Source organism: Arachis ipaensis, chromosome B09, assembly GCF_000816755.2.
Source record: "Arachis ipaensis cultivar K30076 chromosome B09, Araip1.1, whole genome shotgun sequence".
Lineage (NCBI taxonomy): Eukaryota > Viridiplantae > Streptophyta > Magnoliopsida > Fabales > Fabaceae > Arachis > Arachis ipaensis.
The window spans coordinates 6,636,482-6,648,248 of NC_029793.2; the positions used below are offsets into that span (position 1 = coordinate 6,636,482).

General features: G+C 33.6%; 1 protein-coding gene across 2 annotated transcripts; it reads left to right on the forward strand.

Annotated features, from left to right (window-relative positions):
- On the forward strand, nt 905–11,177 carry LOC107617820 (protein ROOT HAIR DEFECTIVE 3 homolog 1). 2 transcript variants are annotated; one of them, XM_016319691.2, is made up of 20 exons: nt 907–1,081; nt 1,975–2,199; nt 2,389–2,455; nt 2,546–2,651; nt 3,160–3,230; nt 3,333–3,396; nt 3,484–3,549; nt 3,640–3,687; nt 3,776–3,844; nt 3,950–4,006; nt 4,600–4,758; nt 5,111–5,179; nt 6,112–6,203; nt 6,782–6,860; nt 7,079–7,244; nt 7,797–7,888; nt 8,709–9,068; nt 9,167–9,337; nt 9,586–9,687; nt 10,611–11,177. In XM_016319691.2, exons 1-20 carry the CDS (start codon nt 1,078–1,080, stop codon nt 10,776–10,778), a joined length of 2,235 nt encoding a protein of 744 aa, XP_016175177.1. In that variant the 5' UTR covers nt 907–1,077; the 3' UTR covers nt 10,779–11,177. The 2 variants fall into 2 exon arrangements, 1 of the variants encoding a protein (XP_016175177.1); XR_001615072.2 differs by lacking the exon at nt 10,611–11,177 and having other exon boundaries at nt 905–1,081; nt 8,709–9,078; nt 9,586–9,669.

Genomic DNA, 11,767 nt, shown 5'->3' on the forward strand with positions numbered 1-11,767 from the left:
ACTAACCGTAGTCAATAACCAGAACTAGTCAATATTACTAAATTAATACTCAGTTTAGTAACAGATATAATTAATAATTATTAAAAATACAAATAATTTATAATTACTAATTGAATTATTAATTATTAAACACAATAGTAAACACAAAAATTACTTACATATATAGGATGTTAAAGATATTCTGATATATACTCGTCAGCACGTGTGATGTCACGCTTTTAAACAGAAAACATATTTTTTAACTATTCCTAATCAACTAATAATTAATTTATTTATCTACTTAACAAAAAATTAATTTAAAAAAATTATATATTGTTTGTTTCTAGAATGTTTAGCTCAAAAGAATAGGATTAACGCTAACTAATTAATAATAAAATATTTAAAATACTAACATTTTTTTATTTTTGACTGTAAGTAAAATACTAATTTTTAATTGAAGAATATTAGAGAGTCAGTAATTTTTGTGATTTGTAGCTATTAAATAGTTATTAATAATAGTTTTAATTATATGAGATTAATATAAAATTTTATCTAATAACTCACTTTTTTTTTTATTGATTACATACTGGTCAAAATTTAACAAAATTATTGACGCTAAATTTTTTTTTTTTTAGTTTTGTATTTCGAACAGAATAGAATAATAGGGATGGAGACTCTCGAGTCCCGATTGAAGAAGAAAGAATGAAAGAAGAAAAGGATTGGTAATGGTTTCTTGGTTAACGTGTGGAAAGGGAGAGACTTGTCACGTGTCAATGATATACAACAAAACATCGGTAACGTTTTGGTCAATACGTCAGTGACGTTTTTGGCATAATGGCATCGACTTCTTCATCGCGGTATCTGACGGCTCCCATAGCGCCGTTAATCTCTCCTGATAAGTCATTTTAGTGGGTAATACCACCTTTCGTCCACTATTAAAAAAAAAAAAGTCAAGAACTTTATTTATCTTCGAATTATAGATGCCACGATGAATGGGTTCCTTTCCGAAGTCTTTGTACGGTCAACTCAGTTCTGTCACTTTACTAAGTAGCTCTCTCCACTCTCCAGTCTCCAACACAGAGAAAGAACAAAAGGAACATGAGTACGTTATTTTCAATTTCTGTTCCGTTATTATTTTGATCTTTGTATCTGATTCATGCATTATTCCAGCCATTCAATTACGATCGTTGATCAAATATCACGCAAACTTCTTTTTGATCGGTTTTCTTCCCAAGGCTGAATTAACATACTAGTTTTGTTTTATTAGCATCATCAATTCATCATTATTATTATTATTCACTTTAATTTCATGCCAACTAACTCTGATTATCTGCTTGGGTATTAAATTTTGAGAATTTGAGATTTGTTTAAGATAACTGGAGAAAAATCTCAGCTTTAGAGAAAATCCATAGAATTGTTGAGTATAGTGCTGCCGACTTTATTTAAGATAATCTCGTGAGACCCATCTGGATTGAAGGGCTTCCTTCAAGTTCAACAACTGAAGCGTAAAAATTAAAACTTGTAGTAGGGTTTATTTGTTTGTTTGTTTGTTGCTCAATTTATTTATTATTTATTGATATTGGCGTTGTTTGAATGAATGAAGTGGGGACCTTTTTAAGATGGGTCATGGGGGATGAGCTGAATGCCAATGGGGGGCATTTGCCATTTTTATTTTAGTAAATACTGCAATTTCTTCATTCTACTCTATAGATTATAGAACAATCTAAACGGTTAACAAAAATCTTCAGGCCATTGGTTTAGTATTATGTGATCTCATTATATTACATTGCATGCTTCTTTGAATAGCCGTACCAAATAGGGATTTTGCCAAATTCACTTCTATATTGATCCATGGATTAATTGGTCATATGATTTGTAGAAATGTCGCAAGCAACACTGAGAATATATTTGTATCGAGATGCTATGAATTGAACATTTTAGCAGTCTTTATCCCAGTTTTCTTTTCATGTTTTCTATTTTATTTTATTTTTTCAGGTGGATGGGGGGAATGGTCACTGGGGGATGAACTCTACTCTGCGGGGTCACCAGTACCCCTTTTTGCTGCTGGAGCATTGGCTTATCCATGTTATCCAACTCAGCTTATTGATGGAGATGGCAAATTCAATGTTGCTGATGCTGAAAACTTTGTTAAGGAGATGGAATTAGATAAATGTGGTCAATCGTATGCTGTAGTTTCTATCATGGGTCCCCAAAGTAGCGGTATGCTTTCTTGCCTCCCTCCACAATCCCATTTTGTTTTCGTAACTGTTTATTTATTTATTTAAAATATAAGTTAGTATAAACAAGTTTTAGTGTATTCTTTTGCATGTTATTTAATCTCATAACATGAGTGGAACCATATATAGTAAAGGTGTTTTTGATACTCATGCTCAATCAAACTTTGGGCAGGGAAGAGCACACTCTTAAATTCTTTGTTTGACACCGATTTCAAAGAAATGAATGCTGATGATGGAAGGCAAGTAGTTCTTGTAATCCCCATTCCCCGGCCATATACAAAGTTATTTGACAAGACTTACACCTGGTGTAAATATTTGCTTGTTTTTAGGTCTCGAACAACCAAAGGAATCTGGATTGCTAGGTGTGCAGGCATTGAGCCTTGCACACTTGTGTTGGATTTGGAGGGAACTGATGGAATGGAGCATGGAGAAGAGGTTCTTCTCTCTCTCTCTCTCTCTCTCTCTAAATGATGATTTTTAGTTGTTAATGTTTTATCTTACCTTATTTTTAATTCTGTTCTGGTGATTCAGAATATGTTGCCAATATCCAGAGCAGCATAACCATCTTACATTTAATATATTGGAAGTTCTTATGTATGTGTGGACATCAGGACATGAGTCCCCTATGACATTTTGGAGTTCCTACTTCCTATAACATTCATTTCCTTTTTTTCTTTCCGTGCATGTAATGTTCTTTTATCTACTTTTTGAGTAAAATGTTAGATTAATGGTTTTTCTATCTCGCTCTCTGAGTTTTGTGTGTTCATAGCAGAACAGAGTCCCATAATATTTCTAATGCTGCATTTGCACTCTGATAGGGAGCAGTTAATATTTAGAAATTTTGACTATTGTAACATGCGAGTTTGACATTGGTAAAAAAATATAACAAAGCTAAGGGTTAATAGTTCTGCTTTTCCTTGTACTGAAATTATCTTTATTGCAGGATGATACTTCATTCGAAAGTCAGAGTGCTCTTTTTGCTCTAGCGGTCTCAGATATAGTTCTTATAAACATGTGAGTTCCCTTTTTTGTTTAATTTTGAATAAATTGATAGTATAAAAACCTTTTAGACACTTAACCCATCATATTCTTCTTTGCTATGCAATGCTTGTGAAGGTGGTGCCATGACATTGGCCGCCACAATGCAGCGAATAGGCCACTTTTGAAAACTATCTTTCAGGTATAATTTGGAAGCTTATCAGCAACAAATAACTGACTTGAATCCTGAAAAGTAGTCATTTATTAAATTGTATGCTCATTTTTTCAGGTCAAGATGAAATTGTTTACTCCACGCAAAATAACATTGCTTTTTGTCATTCGCGATAAAACAAGGGTGCGTAAGAAAAATATTTTGAGGTAATTCAATTCTAAAGCAACTGTGCAATTTTTCCATAATATAACATGATGACCTTTCTTCTTATAGACACCATTTGAACGCTTAAAAGAGCTTTTGCTAACAGATATTGAGAAGGTAATCCAGTGATTTTACCTTCATATAACGTCACTGAATTGTTATATAATTTACATTGTCCTTTGTCAATTTACCCTTTTCTCTACAGATATGGGAAAGTTTTACTAAATCTAAACCAGACTCCCACAACGAGGCTGCACTAAGCGAATTTTTCAGTGTAAGCTCATCATTGCTAAACTTACTGAGCGTTTCTTGTTTTTAGCATAATCTATTGGCAGTTCATATTTCATAATAACTATTTGTTCTTGGAAACAAACTCCAGGTTGAGGTCGTTGCTCTTTCTAGTTATGAACATAAAGAAGAGCAATTTAAGTTGGAGGTATGAACTGTAGGCTAGCTCCTTGGGTTATTACTTTTTTTTTTTTACCAAAGATAGAAGACTCGAACCCGCAACCTCTTAATTGAGTATGGGGAGACTATGCCATTTGAGTTATAACTCATTGGCCTTGGGTTATTACTTGCTGATGGTTTTAAGTTGGCCATTATTAAGATATGTGGTTGAGTACACCTCATTTTTGCATAACTATTCCTACTGTTAATATAATTATTAAAAAAAATTACACATTAGGATAAGTATAATTATATCTTAAAATATATTAAATTCTATTAGTAGTCAAAATTACCCGCAACTGAGTAAATATATAGTCAATGTTTTTTCGATCATCACAATTATTTTTTTAAGTGTATTATTGGGAAAACTAGTTAATGTTATCTTGATAATGGAAATGGAAAACTATATCGAAACTGCAGTACTTTTTAAACTTGATAGATATATTAAACGAAGGGAGTAAGCGTGTAAGTTTTAAGATGTGTAGGAAAGTTGGATCATACAATTTGGTTATGTACTTTTGATTATCTCATATTTGATAATTTACATGACATTTCTGTTTCTTTGGATTATTTTCAATGTAGGTTGCGGGCTTGAGGCAACAAATCTGCCATTCAATAGTTCAAGATGAGCTTGCTCGGGACTTGTATGGAGTAGTTCATGCATCAGACTTTGCTTACAGTTCTCAGGAAATCTGGGAAAAGATTAAGGCAGACAAGGACCTCGACCTTCCTTCTCATAAGGTAAACCTCAGTTGGATTTAGAGTAAATCTACATTATGGTTCCTAACATATTTTAACATATTACTCACAAAAATTTCAAATGCTTATACTTTAATCCTCCAAAAAAAAGAGGTTGCTCCATGGCACATCGATCTTCATTGTATATATTATTGAAAACAGTACTGAATTAATCTTCAGTCAGACATAACATGAAATTTAACAAATGAAGGTTAACAAAATTATATTAGCTCTCGAGATAAAAAATTTTAGCAAATTTTCTTTCAGGGACTTTTCTGTTAAATCTTTATTATTTCAACAACCAAAGTGTATACTATCTTTTGTATTAATCTGTTGTCGCTTGATCAAATTGTAGGTTATGGTTGCTACTGTTCGATGTGAAAAAATTGCCAGGGAGAAATATGAGAATTTAGCTGCAAAGGAGGTATTAGGAGTACTTGAAAAAAAGGAGATTCTTATTTGACTGAATTAATTAATTGATTTTATTCAATATACAAACATATACATACATAAAGACGTAAGTGCTACCATTGTTTAAGGATCATAATTATGAAGTTAATCTATTGCCAATATCCTTGATATATGAACCTAATTAATTCTAATATGTTAGGGACTTCGGTATTATGGAGTGCCCGAAACCCCACGTAGTATGAGATACTTGATGTTGTATTTAAGGAGAGTGGTTCTTCCTTTTTAATAGCTAGTTTTTAAGGTGTAATTATCTGTTGTCCTTAGGTATTTAACAATGTTACACTGTCAGATTTAGTTGCAAGACTCCCCCGCCTCAGAAAGAGATACCCTTATGAGTAGGAAAGTTGAAATGGTGCCAAATGTAGAATCATTGCGTCAAGTGGTTTGGACATGTTTAGTGAAAACCTTTAGTTATTCTGAGAGAGACTTAAGAAGGGAGAGTAGATCAGATGAAGAGTAGTTCTATAATTGGAAGTAAAGGGAGACTTAAAAAAAACCATAGCCAAATTAGTCAAAGAGATTTCAATATTAATGGTTTAAAGTTTAAACATGAAGCTATAGGATCATTTGATTTATGCTTATGTAGCTGATACAACCTAATCAGACAGGTCTTAGTTATCGTTGTTGTTGCTAGTGTATTGATAAAGTGTCAGAACTAAGTGGCATTCCAAATATGCTAAAGGTATAATGTGACATCCCACATGTGCGGAAGGTGACACATTGTCATGAATGTGTAATGTTTGCCTCTAAGAAAGCAGAGAACATATCAACAAAAGATTAAGCAATAAACATCCGAAAATGAAATAAAATAATTTTGGTTATAAACTCCCAATATTATTTCTGCATTTGTAAATACTAATGCTAGGGAAGTTTCTTTCGAATCAGGAATGGCATCAATTGGAAGAGGATATGAATCGCAGAACCACTCCTGAATTTGTGAATAGGCTCAGTTTACAAATTGATACTTGTTTGTCAGAGTGAGTATAAGTCATTTTTCTTGACAGCATAACATTAGTGGCTCAATCATTGGATGTCGCATAAAGAACCTATACTATACTGTAAGCTTTTGGCTAATTCTAGTAGTTTTTTGACATATATGTCATTCTTTGATCCTAGTCTTCATGAGAGTAGAGCATTGAATTTCTTGTTCTTTATCTTTGCCCCCCTACATGAAAGAATATGTTTTGGTATCGAATTTTGCTTAAGTAGGTGCTAGCAGTGGCAATGGTTTTGATTGTTCTATGTGTTGGAAAAAGATGGGTTCATATTTTTCTCCCAATTTCATTCTGCAGTCCTGCAATGTGGCAGTTTCATGTGCAACAAATATGTAATCCTAAGCTTTTTAGGTTCCTTATGCAATCTCTATAGAAACAACTTTGAATTGTGTTGTGATTTTATTGTTGTGGTTTTTTGTGTGCTATCTTAGTGTATGCAAATGCAGTATCTTTAAAACAGTTGTCTCAAGTTTTGAGTGCCTATATCGCATGTTGAAATATCGTGTAAAAGTTAGTTGCGATTCAGGTTGAAGGGATATTGACATATTGTTTTCATCTAGGTATGATGCTGAAACCACTTACTATGATGAAGGTTCAAGATCTATATACCGAAATCAACTTAAAGAAAAATTGTTGCAGGTACATTATTTTAATTTTCTTGCAATTATACTAGTTCAACCTTTTCTTTTTCGTCATTGTCAATTAACTGATGATTGTTGAAAGAGAAATAGATATGGGTGATATATTAATGATTATTGAATAAGTCACAATTTAAATTTTTGGATTGTTGGCCACTGCATTTTGTTTATAATTAAGTCCCGACTCATGAAGTTCATAATGTCCCTTTGATTGGTCAGCTTTTTGAACCAGCATTGGTATCTGCATTGGAGCATATAGGATCTACAATTTTGAACGAGTTCAAGCACACATTTCAAACATCATTGAATCAAGGGGAGGATTTTTATGCAGCTGCTAGTAGTTGCATTGAGTCTTGTTTGTCTAACTTCGACAAAGCCTGTCCAGGTACATTATATATATAAACAAAAGGGAGTCTTGGAACAACAGTTGAGTTGTCTCCGTGCGACCTCAAGGTCACAGGTTCAAGCCGTGAAAATGGCCACTGATGTAATTATCAGGTTAGGCTGTGTACATTACACGCTCTAGGTGCGGCCCTTCCCCGGACCCTGTGTTAACGCGGGATGCTTGTGCACCGAACTGTCCTTTTTTTATCCTATGCAAATATCTAACTGGTACATTTAAAAATCAATATATCTAGACATTAATGTATCCAGATAGATATATTGATTTTTCAATGTATCAAATTAGCGAAAGCCAATAAGCCATATTTATTTTCAAATGGAGTGAGTATTTGTTAGACAACAATAAATTGAAATAAAGGGTTGCTAGCTTTTCTGCTGTTCAATTATTTAAGTAGGTGTTGGAGTAAAGGGTTGCTAGCTTTTAGTACTGTTTAATATGTTAAATTTTATAAATCTTTCCGAATTTAGCTTTTGAAATTTCATGTAATTATGATCTCAAGTGAGTTGCAGACTTAAATACATTAACCTTGCACAGATGTTGTCATTGAAATGTCAAATAAGCACAAAATTGGAGTAAGGAAGAAATTGCAGTGTGATATTGTCTCAGTACTTACTTCATCGTGTAAGGTATTGATGAATCATGTCTTGTGTTCCCTGCCTCCCTGAGAGACTATCTTCAAGCTCAGTATTTAGTTATATATGTTCATGGAAGAAAAATCACACTCAGTTTCAAATTCTTATTATGGTTTGGAAGTTGAAACTTCGCATAAGTAATAAGAGTCATCTAAGTGTAAGGGTTAGGTTGATAAAAATATCATTGACACTTACTTTCAAATAATAATGACATATCAAAAGTAAACAAAAAAAAACGAGTTTTTTTTATGCCAGTTGGTTTGTTTCTATGGTTGAAAGACTACCTTTTTATAATGGAATTGTTATTTGTATAACCGTTTTCGAAATATGAGAAGAGATTTTTTTTTTTTGTTAGATAGTGATTAGTAGTTTAGATGATGCGTTAATGGAGAATAATTGATAGGTGCTTTACATTTATTACTCTCCATTCTCTATATATATTGATCTTTTCTATTTTAACAAAATAACAATCTATACAAGTAATATATTAATTATTATCTTTCTCTCTATTGTCTAGTTACTCCAATATTTCTGCTGAGTAATCATGAATCTTAAGTTTTAACAACCGTTTAAAGTTTCTACTAGACAAACTTTAGTACGTAAGTCGGAAAATTAACTTGTAACTTCAAAACAAAAGGTTGATAACTTCTACAACAGTTTGTAACTTCTGAAAAACTTGAAAAAAGGCCATGTTGGGAGAGAAAATGAGTGGGACCCACATCATAATTTTAAAGCATGGGATAACTTTGGCTTGTTTAAACTTTATATATCATTGCTATTCTTAGAAGGTTTTCTGATGGTAGTGCCACTGCAGGAAAAACTAAAAGAAGCTTTGTCTGGATCCATTGAAAAAGAACTCTCTGATGGAGATATTATAGATCCTTGGCGATCAATAAGGGAAGTTCTCAGGAATAAGATGGAATCAACTGTTTCCCAATTAATTACACCACTTACTCAACTTGGTATGGATGGATGCACAAGGAAGAAAATGATTGAGAGTTTAGAGGATTATGCAAGGGGTGTTGTAGAAGAAAAGGTTAGGAATGAAGCTAAGAATGTCCTGATGCGAATGAAGATGTGTTTTGAAAGAAGGTTTGAGATGCATAGGCAGATTAACCTTCTTTGCATAGGCAAAGATGACATTCCAACCGCCGCGAAGTCTGCTCGCCGTTGTGTATGATGTGGTCAATTTTTCATGAATAATATTTCTTTGGCTGTTGAATCCATGTTGTATTCTTGTATGTTCTTAACCAAAGTCTTAATCCTATGCAGGCTTTGATATTGCTATCTACTCTGGCTGCAATTCGTCTGGATGATGATGATACCGATGACATTAAGGAAAAATTAGAAGCTGAATTATTGAATTCATCAAGCACTGCTACCAAAGAAAGCAGCAGCGCAAAGTTTGATCCACTGTGGCTAGCTGCTGACAGTTGGGAACAGGTTCGTTTTATTGTTGCTTGATTCTATTCGATGGGATATCAAATTTTGCACTTATTCTAGTGGATGAGTGATCTTATCATCTGAAGGCCCTAGAATGATTTTATCTAGTGCTGACATATGCCCTGATCAAAGCATATTTTAGTTCCCAAGTATTGTTTCAAGTTTTTTGCATAGTTTTAATACTATGGCATGGCAAGATTTTGCATCTTTGGTATGGATTACCCATTGTGGCCAAGTTTTCTATGTAGATTCCATCCTGTCGAACATTGATTGGACCTCGTTCATGCAAAAAGGTGTTGGATCAATTCATGCAAGAAACGGAGATCATTATCTCGAAGGCAGTTGAACAGGTTTGTACTGTGTTTCATATCTTTCTAAAGATATAATAAGGGAAAGTCTATCTAGAGAATATTAATTTCGGGTCATCTCTGAAAATATGATGCTTCACGGTGTCATGTAATTGTTAATATCTTTTAGTGCCTATTCATTTAACAATGATCTATGGTGCCCTATTTCGTCACTGGAGAAACATCACCATGACAATCTTTCAACCACCACTGCCACCACCACTCAAATTGTATCAGTGATGATGATGATCTTTATCATGTTACCAACTCGTGAACTCCCCTACTATTGAGAGAATTCATGAACCACTTTGGGGAGGAGTTAGAGACTTAGAGCATTACTATGCAAATGAATTTTTTATATTTTAAGCATTGACACCATATATATCCACCATGAAGGAATTCAGATTCTAATTTACCCTTCTAAGACTCTACTAATGTATTCACTTGAGTCCAACAACCTCAAGGTAACCTTTACCCCCCTTTGGCTGTTAAAATTACAGATTTAGACAAATTGCTACAACTTCATTGGGATTAAATTCTATGGGTTGTGAGTGATACACATTAGAGTTTGATTATACAATCTAGTACTCACTTGGTACTACAAATTGTAGTATAAGAGTGTCTTTCTGTGGTACACTATATTGTAACTATTTTAATATAGTGGATTTTTTCGGAGTGTTGGCACGTGGTTTTTTGCCTGTTCATTAAGAGGAATTTTTCATGTTAAAGTATTGGTGTTACTCTCTCTCTTCCATGACCTATTTTGTTGGCATATTAATCCTGTCAGTCTCCACTTCAATTTTTGGTTTGCTGTACACATGAAGATGTGAACAAAGATGTGTTCGTGGAAATAGCAACCTAAATTTATATGTTGGTCCTTGACAAGGATTTATTACTGATTCTTATTTTATTGACATTATTTTCAGGGTGGCTCCACATGGTCATCATTTTTTAAACGTTTTAACGGTGACTCAAAATGGTCCACATTTGCCTCGGTATGTTTGTCCTTTGCCGGAGGTGCTGCGATGAATAAATTGGGTAGTGAGGCATTACTCTCACTGTTGGCGGCAGTGCTTGCGAAAAGGGCCAAGTGAAAGCCCTAAGCCTTTTAAGCTAGAGAAAGTTGGATACCCAAACAAAACCATCTTTGTATTGAGCACTCCTTAAGCTTTGATACCATAATATTCGAGTTCAGAAGATTCTAGTGTGTGAGACAGATTATGAAATTGATTGTGTTATGTTTAAATTAACTCATGAAGTACACTGCAACTGCAGAATATATAGTGTGGGTGCAGGGGCAGTTAGGTAACTCTACCCTAGAGGTGGTTAGAGTTTGTTCAGATGATCTTGTCTTGCCTTGAAGGATGAGCAGTTAGACAACTCATCAGGGGCTTGGTTTAGTTAACTGCATTTAAATATTGTCCTATTGTCATGAGGGTTTCTGTATACTGGAGACAAAGAAAAAATGCAATATCTTCTTTTTTTTTTTCCCATAACATTTTAGATTAAAGCTTAATGCAATAAAACAACACGACTTATGATTTTTGATATTTGACATATAAAAGAGTTACAGGATTAACAACTGAATTCATTCACGACCTTAAATTATGCACTTAGCTTACCTAATAGGGTCAGATTCAGACTTAATCATGAAATCATAATTTAGCTTTCAAGAAATTCTTGTATCTTTGCTCTCTCGTGTTATATGAATACAAACCACACTACTAAAATTCACGAAAGAGAAAGTAATACCAAGAAAGGTTAAGTTTGTGGTTATAAACTTGTGTAGAATAAATTACCATAAGAATCACCAATGTCTTCAAGTTAAACACTCTGCTTTAGAAGGCGCTGACAGCTCATTTATCATCATTCCAGTAGAAAGAAACATTCCATCCAAAACTTCAAACAACACAGTTTCACATTGGATCCTATTCCATGTCATTGAACTTATTATATGTGTTCATGTTATATATTGTCCTCTTCAGTACTAGTCTTTTTGGAGAACATTCTTGTTGCAGTTGGACCAATATTCTGACACCGGCTTATAGAATGAAGAATCTCTCTCCATAAGCTTTGAAGGCTC